A 22,439-nucleotide genomic window follows, 5' to 3' on the forward strand; every position below is an offset into this window, starting at 1 on the left:
AAACAGTCATTAAGGTAAAAAAAAAAAAAAAAAAAAAGGCCAGTATTCAAATATGTCACTTATTTCCAAAATAAACTCTTTAGATTTATTTGGAAGACTGAGAAATTGCTTAATAATAAACTATCTTCATAGTAAACTGATATTGACAATGAATAAGTAAATTCTATTAGATTCTTTTCTTTGTGGCTTTTAATCACAATGCAGGGAAAGGAATCATCCAAAAATATAAATGGTTTTATATTTCTTATTGTTTTACTCCTATATGGATGGTAGAAATTGAAATTTAGATTTTAAAGATCTTTATTAGTTATGGATGTTTCTTTTGTAGAAAAAATTCTCCATAAACATTCATTTGAATAAAGTAATCTAATGTGTCTTTGATTTATTTTACATTGAACTTTAAAGTAAAACTTACTGAGAAGCTGGCAGCTGTTGGACATGTAGAACTAGATCAGAGATGCAAATTCCATCATCACCACAGTCTTTGTGGAAAGGAATCTACAAAAAAGCGAAAACAACCCCTGACATTCACTCCTGAGTTAAAAAAGGAAATTGTGGAAAAATACATATAGTATTATTCCATTTACATAAAGTTCAAAACCACGCAAAACTAAACAGTGTTTTAAGAATATATACATGTTTAGCAACATCAGAAAGAAAAGCATCGATAAATGCAAAATTCAAGACGATGATTTGCCTGGGGAGCAAGATGAAAGTGGATGTGACGGGGGCGGGGAGTGATGTGGAGAACTTCATAGGTTATTGGTAACATTTTATCTTTTAAGTGGGTAGTGAGCACAAGGTGTCACTTTCTTGTTATTTATTTCTTCAACAAATATTTACTGAACACCTGTGGTGAGCCAGGCACTGCTCAAGGAGCTGGGAATAGAGCAGTGAGCAGGTAAGACAAAAATCTCTACCTTCACGGAGCCTAAATGCTGATGACCTTTACACATAAGTGTATTTCATTTAGAAAATTAACAATTTAAAGGCTATGTCCTACACATCTTTCAAATGCTACTGCAGTGACAGTGAATTGTGTTAGCAAGTCTGAATTCCAGGAAGGACAGGCCATACTTACACTGAAGACCTTGGCAGTCTCAGAGTAAGCTTCAAGGGCAGGGCTAGTGCCAGGGTTTTCCAGACTAATGTTCACACACAGACCCAAAGAGTTGACAACATCTGAAGGCTCCTGAACGCACAGACACACAGTCAGTTTATAGGGCACGGCAGGTTCAAAACAAGAAAATGACCACAAATGTGTTTACAATTAAGAACACAGTCCACCCTCAATGACGTAGAATATCTTTGTTTTGAATTTTCAAGATTCTTACTGCTTCGCTTCTGTCCTAATTCTGCTCTTAGCCTCTCCACTGCTAAGAAACTTAGAGACTCGGGTTCAGTAAAAATCAGAAGCAGCAATTCTTAGTTAAGCTGATCAATCTCATTATTTATACACAAGTGATTACAAATATTTAGATTATATGTCCAGTTTTAATGCTCAAAAGACCCCTACGTCAGTGCCAGCTCTTGGGTTGTTGGCTACGTCCTTCCGATTCCTATCGCCAGGATTTAAGAGTCCTTAGGTGTCCTGACCAAATATTTGGACGGGAATATTATGACCTAGAAGGGAAGGTGCCCAGGGCTGGCTGCCAGGCAGTGGACAAGAGGACTCTCTTCCCTAGTCAGAACCTAACTCTGCTCTATAAAACCAGGTAAGGTGATTCCCACATCTGAATCCAAGCTCCCCAATTTCTGGCCCTAGTTGACTGTTAGAAGCTGCTCTGCTCCTTGCACATGTAAAATGATGCATGTATTACTGAACAGCCAGTAAAGCCAGTGCTACTCAGCTACAAGTACAACTTCTCCACTTGGCCTTTAACATAGAGGGTGGAGAGTATGCAGTGTTCCAGGAGGCATGGGCTGCTTCCAGCCTTTGAGGTTTCTCGCCTGTTGAAAAATGTAGAAATCCCAAAACAGGGTTGTAAGTGTCATCTAGCAATCTTCTTACAAACATCTTTCCAGTTCTTGTCAGGAAAGAACAATGTCTATACAAATGACAAACCCTAAAAATCGAATTTGCCTTTTTGTAAGAAACGATATCTTCATTTTCACTTAGTCCATTCACAGGCAGGACTTACTCCTGTCTTGAGTCCTTTGGAGGGGCCTGCCTACCTGGATGGTTTCCTGGCTATAAGGGAACGCTTCCTCAGCTGGCTGCAGGGTTGGCACATAGAATGGACTTTGGTATCGATATCAAATGTGGTGTGTTAACTGAAACAATCTCTCTTAGCTGGCCAAAATAACACATACCTTCTGAAAACTTCACAAGTACACATGAGAGTGAACAGGATTTAAATATGAACAAGAGTCTGGCTGTGTTCATTCCCCCACAATGGATTACACGTGTAATTTCATCTACCACTTAGCAGGGATAGGAAAGAATGAAAGCTGGCTTCTGTTCCTTTAAAGAATCTAAATAATTGGCACCTTAACAATGAAAAAAGCCCAGGCCTTCAGAAACAAGAAACCTTCAACTTGAGCAAAACTCAACTGATTTTAATTCATCTAACCATTAACTTTATACTTAGCATTTCTTGAGATCTCTGTCCTACCCATCTACATCAAAAATATCTGGAGTGGTCCCTTAAATCTGCATATTCCTTGGACTTTCAAACCCAAATTTCTGGTGGTAGAGACCCAGAATATGCATTTTATAAAAATTTCCTTGCAAATTCTTATGCATCTTAACTCTAAGAACCATATTCTAGGAAAGTTCTTAAACAGCTCTTTTAAAAATAGTTTCTTGAGTAAAGTATACTTTCAACATTGTTTCTAGGGGGAAATATTCATATAATTTATAAAATCAATTTCCTGTTGGAAGTGTTCTCCTGAGAGGCATTCTTCCTACTTGGGAGATTTTCAAAATCCATGTGGACTCTAGAAATTACGGCATAAGATTAGAGCAAATAATTTTAACCTCACAAGCTACCATCCTTCACCTATATTAATATAAAACCAATAGTAGAAATCATAATTGGAATTGTTCTTTTTAGTAGCCTAAAAATGAATAAAATTATTCCCTGATAGGAAAATGTCAAAATAAAATTTATCATCAACTAAAAGTTCTCCCTGCTAAACATTTAAGAAGGTATCGTGTCTTTGATTTCTTTCAGAATTTTATTTTTAGCTTTTAGTTGCAATCCCAAATAAAATTTAATACTACTAACTTGTATAATAATAGAATGTGACCATATATATTAATATATAGGAAATATGCCTCCTGTTCGTAGAATTAGACAAGACAACCATTATTTAAAAGGGCAAGCATTTCCTAATTCATAAGCTTCCATTTTGGATTTTCACCATTCATTAGTCTTTAAGAAGAAATGAGAGATAAAGGGACGACTCTGAGGCCTCACCTGTATGTGGATGATGTACTCAGAGCAATTCTGAGCTTGACTTACTATCATATTCTTCCGTAGGTACCTTTCATTGTTTTCTTTAAATAAACCCCTGGAGGTTACTCTGGATGAGTATAGATCTGCATCAAGTGTGATGTTATATGTAATGGCTATGGTAAAAATCATAAAGAAATGTTATTACAAAAAACTTCTACGGATAAAGCATCCCTGCTTTATTGTGTCTTATGGGGTGAAGTCTCTGACTTCAAGGACATAAAAACCAGTCTTTACATTGATGGATTGTGAGCCGTGGACAGCCCAGGACATTTGTAATTCTAGCTCTGGTGTGATGTATGTGACTGTGGATACAAAGAAATGTGATTCAAAGAGATGTGGCTTGAAGCAGTGGAAAGAAAACTGGACTTGCCACCAGGAAATCCACTGAGTGGAGTTGGTCAAATTGCTCTCTCAAACATAGATTTCATCATCCACAACATGGTGATATGAAAAGCAAAGGAACAGTTCTTGAGTGCCTCCAAGTGAACGTATTCTCATATGTTATCTTATACAAGTTTGGTGGTAAACCTGGAAAGTCGGTATTATTATCCTATTTTTCTGATAACGAACAGAATGAAAGAGATAAAATAATTCACCTCAGTTCACAGTGAGGGCATGGTCAGAAATAAAATTTGGGTAATTTTGAAATCAGAGCCCATGTTCTTGCTGTTTCTACGCAGTTATGAGGATTAACTGTTTTTTGAGGAGTAACTGAGACACTCTAAGTAAGCATGTATCGTGCCTGGCCCATTCTAGATGCTCACACGGGGAAAGGCATGCAACGCTGCAGGAGTAAGAAATGAATGAGAAAGACTTGGTTTGAATCCTGAGTCCACTGCTTGCAAGCTTTAGGTAATTTGCTTAACCTCTCTGAACCTCCATTTCCTTATCTATAAAACAGAGACAATAATACTAACCCAGAGAAATGGAAATGAGAAACATATGTGATAAAAACTGATGTCAGGAGCCAACGTCTGAACTATTAGGAAGTTCAGCTAAAGTCTGCTGGCCTCATGTCCAAAACTGAGAGCGAAGATCAGATACTATTCCCAGCATCAGCTGCCTTATTTGGGGTTACTCTATCTTATTTTATTACTTTCAATATTTTAAAGGTTGCATATACTTCCAAAAACATTAATTCTACATGTTACCTTTAAAATATCTATTAGAAGTGTTGTATAATTTTTCTTGCTCCAATGACTTAATGAGGTTAACAAAGATAGACAAAATATGAGAATCAAATGAACTAAAAATAGGTGGTGAAAATAATACAAAGGATACATAACGGCAGGGAGGTGAGTGTAGCTAGGACAAAGTCAGTACACTTGATAATACTATTTCAGTTTTTTCAAGCAGCTTGGTAAAAAGGATATATAGTCACATTGGCAATATATTAATTTTCTATGTTATTCACTTTAAACTGGAGTGTGCCCCTGATGCAATAAAGACTAGAGACCATATACTTTATAATTCACTTTTCAAATTTGTGAAGATAGGATTCATGTCTTATATACTATTATTGCCAAGCAATTAAGTGACAAATGGACATGAGTGTGTGGACCTGAAGGCCAAGGAAACGGATTCAAAGGTGCCCAATAGCAAGAGACCCTGGACAACGAGTGGAAGGGAATTTTCTGAAAGCAGAAAGCCCCTTTCAAGTGTGCGGCAACAGAAGGGGTGGAGTACAGTCAAAAGTGGAAGGAAGACACATGAGGTGAATCCAAGCTTCGGGGCCAGGAGAGGTGACCAGCCAGCCATTTCTGCCAACGAATATATTTTCCAAATTAATCTTTTAGGCAGACTAGCCACTTCATGCTTTTCCCCCCAGCCTTATTGAGATATCATTGACGTATAACCTTGTGTAAGTTTAAGGTGTATACGGCATAGTGATTTGATATATGATATATGTATATATTGCAAAATGATTACCACGATAAGCTTAGTTAGCACATCCATCACCTCACACAGTTACGATTTTTTTTTGTGGTGAGAACTTTAAAAATCTACTCTCTTGGCAACTTTCAAATATACAATACAGTATAGTTAACGATAGCCCCTACACTGTACATTACAGCTAGCCACTTCATATTTATATGGTAATGGTTTTTGACTCAACTATCACGGCTGCTCATATGGGTGTGCTACAAGGCAGGTCTGTGAGATGTGCTCCTCAGAAGTGGGTCAGTGTTTAACACCTGAAAGGAAAAATGTCAGATAGACACGACAAGTAGGAAAATAAGGAAAGTGTGCCAAGATGTGGATCTAACTTCTGCTTTGTATTCTTAACCTATTTATTTCTTGGTATGAATTATGACAATTAACCTGCCTCCAAATTTGTATTTGTTTTTTTGGTGAGGAAGATTGTCCCTGAGCTAACATCCATGCCAATCTTCCTCTATTTTGTGTGTGGGACATGACCTCAGTGTGGCTTGATGAGTGGTGCATAGGTCTGTGCCCGGGATCCGAACCTGTGAACCCTAGGCCCCTGAAGCAGAGCACACGAACTTAACCACTACGCCACCAGGCCAGCCCCTATATTTTCAATCTTTAAGTTTATTTGTTTACTACTTAATGAAATACCTGTAGGAACTACAGGTTTCTGAAGTTGGCGACCCAAGCCTGATGGAAAGATTAGGCCCCATGAAACAGCCGCAGATGAAAGAAGGTAGCGTCTACTCATGTGCTGAATCAACCACTACATATGGAAGGGGCAGGAGAGATGCAGGGGAGATGAAGCGGTTAGAAAAGACTTCAGAGAGGACGTGAGACCCTGAAAGACAACTTGGCCAGTCCAAGAGAGAGACAGTGACAATTCCTGCTGACATTTGCCCATGGTTTTCTTCATTCTTTTCTGATGATAGGACACATTTCAGACTTTTACTCACATCTCTGGATTACTTTGAAAATTTAAAACACTGGGCACAAATTATATATTGTTTTATATTTTCTCTCTCATTATTTCATGCTTATTAATTCCTCAAGAGTAGGAATAATATTTGATACTCGTACTGAACACACCCTGTCTTGATCACGGTATAGCCAGCACATGGTGTACTCATTTAATACGGGCTGTGGTCCAGCGTAACCTGCGTGCCCAAGGTTTTCAGTAAGGGACCTGTGGGTAAGAGGAACTCAAAGGACAGAGTTGGGAGAGCCCATGATTATGCCATAGAGCTTACAACTCTCTGCAGCAGAACGTTAGCTTCTAGAGACGACAGAGGGAGATGCACACAAACCTTCCATGCCTAGCTAGCCATTCTCAGGCACCTCTGTTGTGCGGTAATTTAAATGTCGGCAAGACCCTAAATTCCTTTGGTCTACCAATCCAAAGTATAGGTTATATTCAAGACTAAAACCCTACAGGCAAACCTATGTCCATACAGATTATTTTAGGTCTACTCACCCACTTGACTGTTTTGCTTAGTAGGTCTAAACTTAGCACTGAAGCACAGTTTGAGGCTTATCTCAGCGTTCTTGTTGAACAAAGTGATTTTTTCTGGTGTGAATGAAGCGTCTACAGATACATCAGCAATACTCTGTGACCTGAAAGACATAAATGTAAACAGGGGGACATTATTGCCGAGTGCACATATTATAAACTCTGTATAGGGGACCCCGTGCCAGCATTATATAATTATCCTCTCCACTCTCTATCTAAGCACTTCAGCAGCGTTTTTTCTTTGAAAGCTCTAAGATGGCAGGTAGGGATAACGTCTTTTTTGTTTGTGACCGTACTACCAGCACAACCCACATTTAATCTTTTTAGTCTAATGAACACACGCATGAGCCCAGGATGGGAGCCTGCAACTTCTTCGTAAGTAAAGTACGAAGTCGTGGTCCCTGTTGTGTTTTGCCAGCTGGAAGCCATGATATTCACTCCTCTCACAAAGGGATGGGAGAGAGCAGGTGGCAAAGGCGGGTGGCAGGCGGAGGAGTGTGATCGTGGCTGCTTGCTGTTGCCTCAGTGGCTGGCAGTGATTCCTGGAAGTGTGGCATATGGCCGTGATGGTGGCAACTAGCCGGATGCCAGGAAATGGCTGAGGAGTCCATCTCAGGCAGGGTGCTGCAGATTTCTGACTCTGGTTCAGCCCTTTAGACATCTGAGGGGCTTTCACATACACATGGCCTCATTTGCTCCTATAACACTCCTGCGAAATAGGTAGAACAAATGTTTTCTCCATTTTATCAATGAAAAGTCTGAGACACAAAGTCATTTGGTAACTTACCTGTTTACTGAGTAATAGTTAGCAAGTGAGAAATTAGAATCCATGGTCTCCTAAGACCTTGGCCAGTGGAATTTGTATTTCTTCATTAATGACCCCTTGTGCACACCCTCAACTATTTACAAAGCAGCAAGCAGAACTAGTAACATCACTGTTTTGAAAAATACCATAGCAAGATCGAAAACATTTTCTCTTCATTTTAGGTACCACTTGAAGGACTTGAGGCAACTGAAAAATTATTTCAATAGTTAATCATGTATCTATCAGGCCCCCTGATAAGCAGTCATAAAATACCTAATAACAAATGCAACACGGCCTCAAACTTACAAGATCGAAAATGTCTATGCGAATGTTTTTTTAAAGTCAATCTCTTTGAGAGGCTGAGCACTTATCCCGGTGGATATGACATTGATTTAAATTATTTTGTAAACTTGTTTTTGAAAAATTATTCTCAGGAAGTTCCCCAGAAAATCCTTATAGGAATGTGACCTCAAAATGGCATTAACTTAGCTTGACTCATCACTTCAATAAATTAATTTGATTCCATGTGTCTTGACTATTTTGAAGAATCAAATTCACCTTCAAAGAAACAAGTTTAGCCATCACTGACTGTATTAAAAGGGTGTCAGAGTATAGTAAGAATATAACCCACCAAGGACAAAGCCTCTGGGATGGCTACAGGCTGATGTAAAAATCAGTCATATAATTATGTTCTCACAACTTGTATTTTTCTAATGGTATGCTACTCTTAACTGCTTTTATTCAGTAAATACATTTTCTTATTTTTCAAAGTCTTAAATATTATCCTTGAGTTTTATTTTTTCCACATAAAGCTTTCATTAAAATGATGCATTAAAAACACTGCATTTCATCCTTTAAAAGCACAAGTGAGATAGTGTAAATAGTATCACTAAACTCAGAAACAACACAATATCAGTGTGTAATGTTTTCTATTCTTGATACATTTGGACATGTAAAGCACATTTTTCAACAGAAATGAATGAATGAATGGCTACACTATGTTTTCTTGGGGACTCTTGATCAAATTCTCAATTTCTTTCTGATTCCACTCCCTACCATCCCAGTGTATTTATTTTTGTCCTTGAACCACATGGCCCTTGCATTCCTTACTGTTCCCCCTGCTCTTCAACTCCTTCTGAGGTCAACGAGAGGTCAGCTAAACCTAAATAATGGCTTCTGGTTTATGACTAATAGTTTCAAAAGATACCTTATAGCCACATGAGAAGTTACATTTTACTTGTGTGGTCTGAGTGTTCAGTATTTTTAAGACATTCTCATGAGGCTTCCTTTCTGTGAGCTGAGGCAAGGCTATTTGGAAGATAATATTCAAAAATATCCTGGATACCATTTCAAAGGCTTTGTCTTTTCTATGCACTTTTTCTGCTCACCAGATGGAGAAGAGAAACTCGATTCTAATGTTAAGCAAATATTTGTTTTCTCTCACTAGGAAAGACATATTTCTTCCTTTATGCAAACTATGACACATAAACGTCCTAGAGTCTTATATAATGCACGAGGGCATTGCCACCACACCAGCACAGCAATCTCAGCAGGTCGCTTTTTAGTTAGCTAGGTTGTGTCTGGCTCTCACTGACTCACCAGAGCTGAACCACTTGTCCAAAGGCACCAACGGACACATCGGTGATGGAATCTCCGTTTAAATCTTCATGGCCATCCACGGCTCTCCCAAAGTACTGGAGACGGCTCCTAAAGGCTCCGTCGGAGCCCAGGATTTTCTGAAAGAGCAAGTTTGACATGAAATTATAGTGCACAATGAGTGTGACAGAAAAAAGGCAGCTTCTCCATTACATTGTTACAGTCTCCCTATAGCCGTTTTTTTACGGTTTGTTGTTTTATTCTCCAGAAAATTCCATTGATTTCTCAATCACATCTTACGTGATCTGTTTATCATTCCCGCAGCCACATTTTCATCAATGAAACAGCATAAATCTTTTAACATAAAATCACAAGCCAGCACAAAGCAGTGCAAGATCAGTGGACTGGGAAGGAGTTGATGCAAATTCTGGTCCGGATTCCTCGCCTAGCCAGCTCACTTCCTTCAGGCCTTTACTCAAAAGCTGCCTTCTCAGTGAGGCCTTCTTGGTCACTCTTTCAAATACTGATACTTCCCATCCCTGAAAACTTATTCCCTATTTTAGTTTTTTAAAATTTCTTATCATTTACTACTATCTGAATCACTTTATCTTATTTGCTTTTCCTCCGTCTCTTCCACAAGAATGTAAGATCCACAGGGAGCAGAATTTCACCTGTCCTGTTCTTCACAGCATCCCCAGAGTCTACAACAGTGCTTGCTACACAACAGAGGCACAAGAAACATTTGTTGAGTGAATGAATAAAGTTATAATGTAAGAGGGATGGATTGGATGGTCCGCATGATACTCTCTATTGCTAACACACTGATACTCACTTGTAAACACATCACCATGAAACTCATGGATTACCTGGGAATACTTCAAGCGAATAGTGCCCTCATGACCATTGTAGATGTACACAGCTCCAGAGTTCTGATTTTCCAAAGGCGAGCCTACTATCACGTCATTAAAGCCATCCATGTTGATGTCTGAAAGAGCCGCAATCGCTGAACCAAACCGAGCGTTTTCAACACCATCAGGGCCTTCAAGAAACTGGTGCCAATTCAAAATGCCCTTGCAAAGGGGAAAAAGAGGGATGATTAAAGTAAACCTTACAACTTTTATAATTAAAATTCACAGCAAATGATTCCCAAGCCAATTTGCAAACTGTTAAACGTGGATGGGATTTTAAACCTAGAATTCAAAATTCTCTATTTATGATGAGAATTATAAATAAGAATTTTAGTAAGTAACGTCATAGGATATCTGCTCATAAACCATGGCGAAAGGCAATTCTTTTTACTGAGGCTGAACAACCTACATAAAAGTATCCCTTTCTTTGTCTCCTTTTTTCCCTCAATATTAGGATCTTCACCTGTCTCTAAACCTTTTGATTTAAAATTTTTCTGGTGAAAATCTACTAATATCCAGAATAAAATTAAGGTAAAGACAAAATAAAATAAAACACAATATCTTAATTTAGACCTTTACTTAAAAATTACTGAACAGTGGCATAATTATAATAGTATAAGAGGTGGAAAATGAGTTTGTTAATATCCCATTATAAGAAACAGTAAGTCATTCTGCCCAAAGAAAAGATATTTCCTTATAAAAGACACAGTTGTTTTTTCAGATTTTGAAATCAAGAATGGAAATATTTCATGAGTTCACAAGAAAGCAATGCTCCTCAAGCATGAAACTGGGTCAGTGTGATTCTTTCTCCTCTATAATAATCTTACAAAAAACAATTTGTTACTGAGTTTGATAAGATATTACATCTTCTCATCTTTAATAATTAATGATAATTCAGAATATTTGACATGCAAGAAACATTTAAGAAACTGGGGATTTATTAAATTTTCATACAAGCAGATATGACATTCCCTTATTAAATACTCAATTAAATTCTTCTTCTTCTTTTTTTTTTTTGCTGAGGAAGATTTGCCTTGAGTGAACACCTGTTGCCAATCTTCCTCTTTTTTTTTTTTTTGCTTGAGGAAGATTGTCCCTGAGCTAGCATCTGTGCCAATCTCCCTCTATTTTTGTATGTAGGTCACTACCACAGCATGGCCACTGATGAATGGTGTAGGTCTGCACCTGGGAACACAGGTCAGTGAAGAGGAGCACGTCAACTTAACCACTAGACTGTGGAACCGGCCCCTATAGATTCTTTATATGTTTTATAATTGTTTTAATTGCTTCTGTTCAAGGGCTAATTTTTATATTAATTTAAATAAAGTAGGACAAAATATCACAATAGCTAAACATAATATTTCCTACATTAATATCAGCTTCTCTTTTCCAAGCCTTTCCCTTATATAGTCATCTCATTTCTATGTCAACCTGTGCCTTTAATTCTGGTTTTCTTTTCAGGTTTCACTGAGTTGATTATACTTACGTGCACGGATTTAGAGAGTTCAGTCTACAAGGTGGAAAAACTGTGCTTTTCCATGTTAGGGTATGCTAAATCTTATGTGCAAGGACTGGAAATTCCAAGAGCTGGATATATACCTAAATGTTGCACTAAGCAATGGAATTTCCTGGAAAACTAATGTAGAAAGTCTCTGGGATTTATATAGAGGTTTCCAAAGTGCCTGGTACAATTTGCATTTTTCACTGTAAAATATTAACAAGATGGTTTGCTCTATTGTTGTTATTTCTTTAAAGCAAAGAAGAATAATGGGATGAGATACTTGGGAAATACACAGATCTTTGTGTGTGCACGTGCATGGATTTCACAAATGATATGCCTTGAGGCTGGCCCAGTGGCCCAGTGGTTAAGTTCACGTGCTCCGCTTCAGCAGCCCGGGGTTCACAGGTTTAGATCCTGGGGGTGGACCTAAACACTGCTCATCAAGCCATGCTGTGGCAGTGTCCCACATACAAAAGAGAGGAAGATTGGCATGGATGTTAGGTCAGGGCCAATCTTTGTCACCAAAACAAGCAAACAAACAAACCAAGACATGCATTTATAATGACTTTATTTGTATAAGAGAGTATGTATTCAAAAACCTCTCATGGAAAATGGCAGTGCACTATACATGAAACTCTACGTTATGCTTTTTTTTTTTTATTTTATTTTTTTTTTTTTAAAGATTTTTTTTATTTTTTCCTTTTTCTCCCCAAAGCCCCCCGGTACATAGTTGTATATTCTTCATTGTGGGTCCTTCTAGTTGTGGCATGTGGGACGCTGCCTCAGCGTGGCTTGATGAGCAGTGTCATGTCCGCGCCCAGGATTCGAACCAACGAAACACTGGGCCGCCTACAGCGGAGCGCGCGAACTTAACCGCTCGGCCACGGGGCCAGCCCTCTACGTTATGCTTTTTAATGTGATTTTTAAAATTATAACTTCATGGTGACATCCTCACAATGATGAAATATAAACTAGACTATATATGAAAATTATCATTCAAGAATAATGTTTCTTTATTCTTCAAAAATGCAAATTAACTTTTATTTACCAATACTAAAGCAAGTTAAACTGTCAGTTTAATAAATATTTTTTTCTTACCTTTGTGATAGTAAACAAGTAGACTCTTCCTTCCTCTTTCTTTAGGTCATTCATGTACGTCGGTGCACCTACCAAGAGCACATCTGTGATGGCATCTTTATCCACATCCACTGAACACAGCACACTACCAAAATAGGAGCCAATCTGGAGTAATAAAGCATAGTTACCTTAGGATTCCTAGGGTTCATGTACTCCTCACATTACAGTGAACTTTTGTTTACTCATTCCACAATTGAGTATTTACTACCTGAAAGGTGCTAGGAACATAAAGATGGAGAACAGAGTTCCTTCTCTCAGGTTTTAGCACCATCTAACACTTGGTTCTTAAACCTGCATGTGTACAAAAATCGCCAAGAAAGTGTCTTTTAAATACAGATTCCTGAGACCCATTTCCAGAGATACTGATGTACTGTTTAGTGTACTGCCCAGAAAACAGTATTTTAAACAAGCATTCCAGGTGTTGCTGATGCTGGTGGTGGTGTTCTAAGAGAAGCACTTAGAAAGTATGTGAGCGATATTGTAGAGAGAAGCGGGAGAGGAAGACGGAGGTGGAACAAATAATTGTGCTTCCACGGTAAAATATACTGCAATAGACGCAAGCACCAAACGCCGCGAGGCCAGAGCGCAGGGAGTCAGGCAGGCTTAGAATGATTAAGGAGTATTCGAATTGCACCTTAAAAGAGGACAAGGAGTTTTCTAGGTGGAGGGCGTGGGAGAGTACTAGTGACATAAGTGTCCACGGCATGATCTGGAGCAGGAGAGGAGTTCCTGGATAGATTGGGACGGGAGGACTACGTGGTGGGAAAGTGAAGTAAGAGAGGTTGGGAATTTGAATGTTCATCCCATTCAATCAATGTTCAACGCACGCCTATGGGAATGCCTCTTAAGGATTCAGAAACGAACACGAAGTTATTCCTTCCATAACGCTTTCATTGTTTTCCTCAAAATAAAAGCACCCTTTTTAAAAATATTACAGAGGAGGGAAAAGTATGACCATCGCTGGTTTGTGGTCAAGGAAGTCAAAAACTCAGGTCTCCTTACTCCTGGAAAATCCATGGAGACAGTGGGATCAGACTTAATCTCAGAGGAAAGAACTCTGTGGATAGTCAGTTTCTCCAACTCAAGGAAGAAAAGTTTCTATTGGTTGTCAGAGATCAATGACATTCATTTCAAAAATGTGCCAAGCCCGGGGGTCAAAATTGCTTAGTAAGGAAACAGGAGTCTATCGGCTGGGCTTTGTTCTAGTGGGCCATGACTGGGGCTCATCATAGGGTCTAACTCCCAAACTGTCACACATCAGTAGAAAGTAGTAGAGAAGAGAGTGGCTTTACTTCTAGAAATGTCAAAGCCACAGGACATCTTGACAGGCCCAGATGTAGCAGCTCAGTCCTTGTAATGCTATACCTCTCCCTTCTTGTTATTTCTTCTCGGCTCCTAGTGGGGGCTTGCCTACAAAGCAGTAGTTAGGTGCCTGTGACTATGACTAAGTAACACCCATGCATTATTCATCTGAGGAGTCAAAAATACGCAATGGGAGGTAACCAAACAGCACAGGCTTTGAGGCCACATGGGATAGAGTTTTAATGACAGCTCAACCCCATGAAAGCTATGTGACCTTAGAAAGGGAGTTAAACTCTCAATCACCTGTCAAAAAGGGATGATAGATCTCAGTATTGTTGGGAAGATTTAAGGAATATTCAAATAAATGCAGATTACAGAGCCAGCCACAGGGTAGGCACTCAATAACTGTTAGCTTTCATTTTTACTGACTCCCCACTCATCCCTAAAATTAATTTCACCTGCTAAACGTGGAATTTACCTGGTCACCTCTGTGAGTCTGAATAATTGTGATGTTGCCGTTCTCATTAACACTGTACAGCACGATCTGGCCAGTATAATTTGCCCGAGGAGCACCAGCAACAAAGTGGACGCCTTTTCCAGTAGAAATTGCAGCCACGGAGTAACCTAGGAGAGAAAGAGTTACAGAGTAGGTACTATGGAATATCTCGGCCAGATAGGCTTGCAAAGTTAGTAGAGATGATCAGAGGTCCTTTTTTGTTAGGTGTGATGAGCAGTTCCTAGCACTCCTGACTACATCACTGAGGCCATATCTTCCTTTTTGTAAGATGAGCTACTCTTGCCCTTTCACCAGCAGCACTGCCCTGTGTTGTGGGACATCGACCTACAAAACTAGTCTTAGATTCTGAGTTGTCCCCATCAGCCATCATGAACCTGGCACCCAGTGAATATTTCTTGAATGAATAACCAAATGAATTTAAAAGGTAATGCTGCACAATAGGAAGAACAAAGGTTGTGGAGTCAGACCGTCTCAGGTTCAAATTCTGGATTTGCCACTTACTAACTTGCTCACCTTTATTATTTACTGACCTTGCTGGCTCTCAAAGGTAAAATGGGGATAACAATACTTCCCTCAGAGGGTTGCTGAAGGATTTAAATGTTTATGTAGATAGAAAAGCCAGCTCAGAAACTGTCCCAGAGTAGGTGCTCAAAATCGGTGGCCGCTTATTATAGAAACAAAAAAATTAAGAACTCTAAAATAATAGAAGACCACACTTACTGGATTGGTTTTTAGGAACTGTTTCCATTTTGGAGAAACACAATCACGTCCCAGGAATAATACCTGTGTGAATTTCATTAAGTATTTATGGGTGAAGGCCTGATTGGCAAAGAGGCAGCATAAATATGTGCAATAAGTATAATAATTAGATGATGGTTCAAGAGATTTGCTGAACTGATCCTGAGATTCAACAAGATGATGGTTTAAAGTCAGGGAACTGATGGGCCGTCCCCGTGGCCGAGTGGTTAGGTTCGCGCGCTCGGCTTCGGCGGCCCAGGGTTTCGCCGGTTCGGATCCTGGGTGCAGACACAGCACCGCTCATCAAGCCATGCTGAGGTGGCATCCCACACGCCACAACTGAAGGACCCACAGCTAAAATATACAACTGTGTACCAGGGGTGTTTTGGGGAGAAGAAGAAGAAGAAAAAAGATTGGCAACAGATGTTAGTGCAGGTGCCAATCAAAAAAAAAAAAGGGAACTTAAATTTGCTGAGCCAAATGCTGCTGCGCCTTACCTAAATATGAGCTGTGGTTTCTGTCATGCAGAATTTGGTCAAAGGCTTGTTTAGGAAAGATCAAATGTCCATGAGATGACTCCTGGACAACAGTCCCACTCCAGCCATAAGCTCCCACTGCACCCAGCATCAGAATATCCTAAAATAACCGAAAAATGAAGATCATTCCAACAAACGGCCTTTAAAGCATATGAATGCAGGGTAGGCAAAACAGTGAAATAAACTGCCTAGATTCAAGGAAAAAAATGAAGCATGACAAAGTAAAATTATAAGAATGTATATTGACATATCTCAGAATTGTTTCAATATGTTTGTGCTGGATAACAAGCCTTCTCATCTTGGCTTTATTTAGTATGCCACATTATATAGATAAATCTTTTTAATAAGCTGTAGGTCGGGAGGAGCACGCAGACATCTTGAAATGTCCATTCAAAGGCGCATATTTGCAAATGCTGAACAGTTATCAGCTTTTAGAAAGGAGTCAGAAGTGAGCCTCCAGTCCCACGGATTCGTAAGAAAAGCTCACGGTTGGATATGAGGCATGTTTGGGAAACAGGAAGTGTGCTGACAGAGGAGGAGAAGGAGGGTGATGCTGCTGTCCCCGGCGGGTCTTGGGGCATTCTATTCTGTTTTCAACACTCTTCTTGACTCCTTCTCAAATTTTCCTCTCTCATCTTGATCCTGTCATCTATTTGAAAACAGCACAGCTACAAAAGTCCATCTATTGGAAGGAAACCCAATTTGAATATTCAAAGCTATAAATCAGCATAGAAGGCAGGGGTAATCAGGAGGAGACATTATTTTTAAGCATTTGATCTTAGATCTTAGAAAACGTCAAAGATACAATTTTGGTTTGAAAAATACAAGCCACTAAGAAAATAACAAATAGGGAAATGATCCATCCCATTTTGAGGATAAGAGAAAACGGAATTAAGCGAGTAATTGTCATAAATCTGGGATTCTGAATCTCAGGTGCAGGAAGGAACTTCAGGGAATGCACAAAAACCTTAGGAAATTGTGTGCAAAATTCTCTGTGTCTGAGTTCATTTACATTTTCTCTGAGGGAAAGACCCATTACTTTTATGAGCATCCACTAATGATCGGTGATCCAGAAAAAGTTAGCACCTTTTATGGTAGAGAGAAAATAAGCTGTTTCTGGTCCTTTACCCTGCCACTCAAATCCTGAGTTCATCTTGTTCCCTGTTTCCCAGGGTCACCTATGTCTTTGCCCCTTTTACTACTCCGCTCATCACCTGAGTAGAATTAGAATCAGAGGCCTGGATGACAGATGCTTCCGAGAAAGAAGAATGGACTTCTCTGAGCTAAGAAGATTTCTCATTCCATGTTTTTCCTATCTCCTTACTTTTTCAACTATTTTCTGTCTCTGCTCTCAGAAAAAAGAACAGCAAGTCAGAATTCAATGAAGTTATGACAAGAGCTTGTGTTTTTAACAAACTCTTCCACTAGTTAATTGATTCAAAGAGAGTTCCTGCAATGATAATACCTTGAATTAATTCACTGCCTGTCTCCTGGAGTGCTCAAAGTCGTCTTGTATATTATTATTTTTTGTTTCCATACAAAATTCTTGTGAAACAGGGAATGGAAGGCATTGTTAACCTTCATTTTTCAAATGCTAAATCAGCACAACAAAGAAACGAAATGACTGTGACTAGGACTCAGAAATGTTGATCTTCCTTTATGTAAAGGCCATTGTGCCCAGAAGTGTTAAGCCAAATGACAGCATGGCTGGAAGTTATCTGATATACACACATTTTGAGGAGAGTAATCTGCGCTGAATCCCACTTGTGACATTTCCATCTGGAAGTTGTCTCCTCCTTGAACGGTGCCTGGGGAATGGCAGTTTCAAAAATTACATCACTGTCATCAGTTTTAAATCAAATTTTCAAACATACATGCATGCACGCACACACACATACACACGCACAGTGTTCTGATGTTCGCTCAAAAATCTAGAGCTGGTGGGGGAGGGTACGGAGGGGGAAGTGGTGTACCCACAACATGACTAACAAAAATGTACAACTGAAATCTCACAAGGTTGTAATCTATCATAACATTAATAAAAAAAAAAAAAAAAAAATCTAGAGCTGGCAGATTGTGGGAGGGAGAAATCACCAAGGAAGTGTTCTAACACATACAGAAATCCACAATACCTCCCAGGGAGGGTTCCAAGTTGGCATTACTCTTGACTAAGCATTAGCATATTTATTTATGAAGTTCCTGATATCAAAGAACCCTCCACGTAGGGGATGAGGTAGGATGAAAACTGAGGTGATGGTCTTTTTCTTTTTTTTTAAATTACTATTACTAGCTGAGAAACTAACTGAATTTTTAGCTTTCAAATATTGGTACTAATAAATGCACAAATATCTCAGATACAGTTGGAGGAGCTCAGCAATTGATCTGTAGTGAAGACTGTGCTGAGAGATATTTCGATTAGGCTTCAGGAACCAGGATTCAAGACTGAGTAGGAATTTTACCAATTGGGAAATTTTTCTACATACATGCTTGCCTCTAGCACTAGCACTGTAAGACGCAATTAGAACTCATTTTCCATACAATGTGGTCAAAATGGTTCCTTTTCACTAATCTTCACAAAAAAGAAGCTAAATTCCTGGACTGCCACATTAGTATAGAGAAGGGAAACTATACAGCATGATACAGTCTCTTGTTCAGAAGGTGTAATTATTTATACAGGATGAGTAGAGATGACTTTTAATAAACCAGAGCAGCGCTCCCCAAAATCCACAATAGCAGATAATACACAAAATCATTTAGACTGCACTGCAATTGTTCATATTCAGGCCACCACAAACAAACAAAATTAACATGGGAGCCAAATAATTTTGTATGATCTCAGAGCACATTAGATTTTGATGATGATTTAAACAACTTAGAAGCACCACGGGATGTTTAAAAAGCAGTAAAATTTTTTGGATAGAGCTTCCCAGTGGATAACCAAGAGATGAAGATTTGACTACAGAAGTAGAAATGAATACTTCATTCATCAAATCCCCTTGGACCCAGCTTGTGAAGCAGTACCTGATACACAGTAGGTGTTCAATAAAATACTCTCCTTATTGCTGAAAGGCATTTGGGTTAACCATCGGGAACCATGGATCATGTGGGACTTGCTACCAACTGGGAAGTGTGTTCCAGTCCTCCACACAGGGAGCTCTTGGACATGTGATATTTCTACACTGATGATACCAGCTCAACACAAGTTGACAAAAGGCAAGTCATATTGTAGAAAAGAAACCATATTGTAACTTTGAATGACCTCTGTTTAATTAACCCAATGCTCTGTAGATTTAACGGCCCCTCCCAGCTGCTACAAGTTGATAACTTTGTTCTTTTGAGTTCCTTAGGAAGGTGATGATGCCAGGGGCAGAGAGTCTATGCTGATAGCCATCATCAATGACAACTGAAAGATCAGGGTATAGGGCTTTGCTCTGGTCTATGACACATATCCAGTAAAACAAAAGACTATCAGGAACTAAGACCAGATGTCTGCCCCCACCTGGAGATCATATGGAGGCCCCACTGGGATCACTGTATTTTTCTAATTTTAAAAGTATTTACACTTGTTGTAAACAAATTGATGAATTTTAGAAATTATATAAAAGTGCAAAAAGGTAAAACATTTTATGATTATAAAAACTATTTTCACAGTGTAAAATGGCAAAACGATTTATAATAGATATTACTAAATTGCCCCTCAAAAAGGTTATACAATCTGTAGTCTTATCAACAGTGTATGAGCTTCTTTGCTGCCCCATAATCTCTTCAAGATGAAACATTACTAATCTTTGTTATCTTTCAGGCACAAAATGACATTGCTTTAATTTATATTTTTAAATAATTACTGAAATTGGGGATATTTTCTTATGTTTATTGGCCATTTGCATTTTGTCTTTTATAAACTACTTATTCATGTTCTTTGTCTATTTTTCCTACTGATGTATAGGAATTCTTTTTATACGTTGGATACAACTTAACATTAATAGGCAAGTATTGGTAATAAAATCAAGAATTCTTGAAAAAAGTTTTCGAAAGAAAACTCATGAAAGAAGTAGTTCTTTTACCTTCGATGCTGAAAATTTGCTCTCCCAATGTCCCAGCCTTTTCTAGTAGGGCTACTTCATCAGACACATTGAAAAAGTACCTTTCTGTTGGAATACTGGCAATTGCTTTAATTTCTTTTATTAAATTTTTAGTGTCAAGGGCGTTTCTGTTTAAGTACCCAAGAACCTTGAAAACAGAGAAAGAAGGAAAAAAGGTCATTACTGCTGTACTAATTTCCCAGTTAGCACTTTCTAGGCTGTTTCTGAAAATAATAAGCCCTCTGAAGACATAAATCAAGCAACATCTCCACATCCCCTTAGCTGACAGGACTGCAAATCAGCAAGAAGCAGAGAGAGAGTAGAAATTTTCTTTTCTATTAAGCCATGAACAGCAAATGAGAAAGTGCAATCTTGGGAAGTTACAAAGGAACATTTACCCAAGTAAAAAGAAAAGCCACTTACTGCTATGCCAAACCTCAGTATATTGTCACTGTTGCACTGATCAATCACGGCTTTCAACATGGAACCATCATGTGATTCACCATCAGTTACAACCACCATGACTTTCGTAGCACCTCGCCGTCCACCAGCGGCTGCTGAATAAGCAGAATCCCTGTGGTGGATAAAATTAAAGACTCACTAGCAAAAGATGAAGGTACTATGTGGACTTCTGCTTAGGTAATGTCATATCAATATAAATATTAAATATAAATATGAAACTTCTTTGAGCATAACCTATTGAGACTTAAAATTTCTCTGTCAGTCTTGGTGACATAACTGCATTCTATTTGTAGCTTGTAGAGAAACATATAAAAATATAAATTTTGCTTGGCATTAAAAATAATTTCCATGGTTTCCATGGTGTGTATGTGTTTATGTGTGCGTGTACGTACATGTGTGTGCATTTACATCAGGAACCCTTAGAGTTATCTTCTAATAAGAAAATTAAATTCATTAATATTAATTAACAGAGCAAAGATATACATTCCTTTCATAAACTTTATTCATAGGATCTGCATTTACTTTTTCAATACTAAATTGTTTTTTAAAAAGTTATAGATATGCATGGTAAAAGAAACTCAAAGCATTGGGAGGGGTGTAAAACAAAATTTGACACCAAGCCACTGTTCCAAAGGTAACCACTCTTATCAGTTCATGTTTACTTCTAGAAAATGTTTTCTCTAGATGTATATGCATAGTCTACTCCTAAAACTTTTATACAAATGGGGGCATATTCTATATAATTGTGTTTCTTTTTGATGCAGATCTTTTCATATCAGTAGTTATAAAGCTCTCCTTTTTAATGGCTGCATAATATTTCATTATTTGGAGGACCCATAGTTTATTTAACCAATTCTCCATTATTGTGCATTTAGGCCATTTTGAGCTTTATAAGTCATGCTGTAATGAACGTCCTTGTGTATATATCTTGGCATACTTTTCCAAATGCATCAGTAGGATAAAATCTTAGCAGTGAAATTATTGGGACAAAGGATTTACACATTTCAAATTTTGATAGATAATGCCAAATTTCCCTTTAAAATTTCCATCAATTTATATTACCACCAGTATACAAAGATGTAAGTTTCTCCACTTCTTTTCCTTAACAATGAGGATTATTAATTTTTTAATTTAGGGCATTCTGATAAGTAAGAAACAGTATACAATTAATTGCATTTTTCACTATAAAGGGATGATGAGCATTTTTATATATTTATTAACCAGCTACATTTCTTTCTGTATGAACTCTTGAGCTTTCTTTATCATTGCCCATTTTTCTTTGTGCTGTTCATCATTTTCCTGATTAGTAAGATTTCTTTGTTAATAAAGAAAATTATCCTTTGTCATAAATATTGTAAATAATTCCCTTAGTTCATTAATCATCTTTTGAATTTAGTAGTATTACTTCTGCAAAGAAATTTTACATTTTGATATAATCAAATCCATTAACTTTTTTGGTGTGTCTTTTATATTTGACATGGTATTTTAAAAGGACTTGTCATCTCTAAGAGTTTTTTCTTTAATCACCCAAGTTTTCTCCTAGTCCTTTAATAGTTTCATTTTCTTAGATTTAAATTTTTGGTCCGGTTGAAATTTGTTTTTATTCAAGGAGTTAAGCAGGGATTCAGCCTTATTTTTTTCTAGATGGTTAGCCAGTTGTCCGATAACTTTTTTTTCTATTGGATTCTCTTGTTGCATATTCTTTTCGGGAAATGTCATCCACTCCTTTGGATTAACTACCTTCTATATGATGACACCTTAAAGTGTATATCTGTTTCCATTTCATCCCTCTCATCTTCAAATTGATGTGTTCAATGCTTGCTGGATATTTTCACCTGAACGTGTAAGGGGCACTTTAAATTCAACGTGTTTAAAACCGAGAGTATCATTTTATTTCCTACAACTTTTCTGCATTCTATATAGTAGAACAAAGAAATATCCAAAAAATTTTCATA

The 22,439-nt window shown here is 38.1% G+C and overlaps 1 protein-coding gene across 2 annotated transcripts in view; it reads right to left on the minus strand.

Moving 5' to 3' along the window:
* ITGA2 (integrin subunit alpha 2) overlaps positions 1-22,439 on the minus strand; it is a 93,942-nt gene that overhangs the window by 21,667 nt on the left and 49,836 nt on the right. For both annotated transcript variants that reach the window (XM_070586887.1, XM_008530881.2), the window contains 12 exons: positions 20,446-20,596; positions 20,005-20,170; positions 17,672-17,748; positions 15,902-16,040; positions 14,628-14,773; positions 12,809-12,952; positions 10,168-10,371; positions 9,305-9,441; positions 6,865-7,004; positions 3,423-3,574; positions 1,082-1,192; positions 416-498 (listed from right to left, as the gene is read on the minus strand). In XM_070586887.1, the coding sequence (XP_070442988.1) occupies positions 416-498; positions 1,082-1,192; positions 3,423-3,574; positions 6,865-7,004; positions 9,305-9,441; positions 10,168-10,371; positions 12,809-12,952; positions 14,628-14,773; positions 15,902-16,040; positions 17,672-17,748; positions 20,005-20,170; positions 20,446-20,596 (1,650 nt within the window). The remainder of the gene's footprint in view (positions 1-415; positions 499-1,081; positions 1,193-3,422; positions 3,575-6,864; positions 7,005-9,304; positions 9,442-10,167; positions 10,372-12,808; positions 12,953-14,627; positions 14,774-15,901; positions 16,041-17,671; positions 17,749-20,004; positions 20,171-20,445; positions 20,597-22,439) is intronic.

This window comes from Equus przewalskii, chromosome 20 (assembly GCF_037783145.1).
Source record: "Equus przewalskii isolate Varuska chromosome 20, EquPr2, whole genome shotgun sequence".
NCBI classification, from domain to species: domain Eukaryota; kingdom Metazoa; phylum Chordata; class Mammalia; order Perissodactyla; family Equidae; genus Equus; species Equus przewalskii.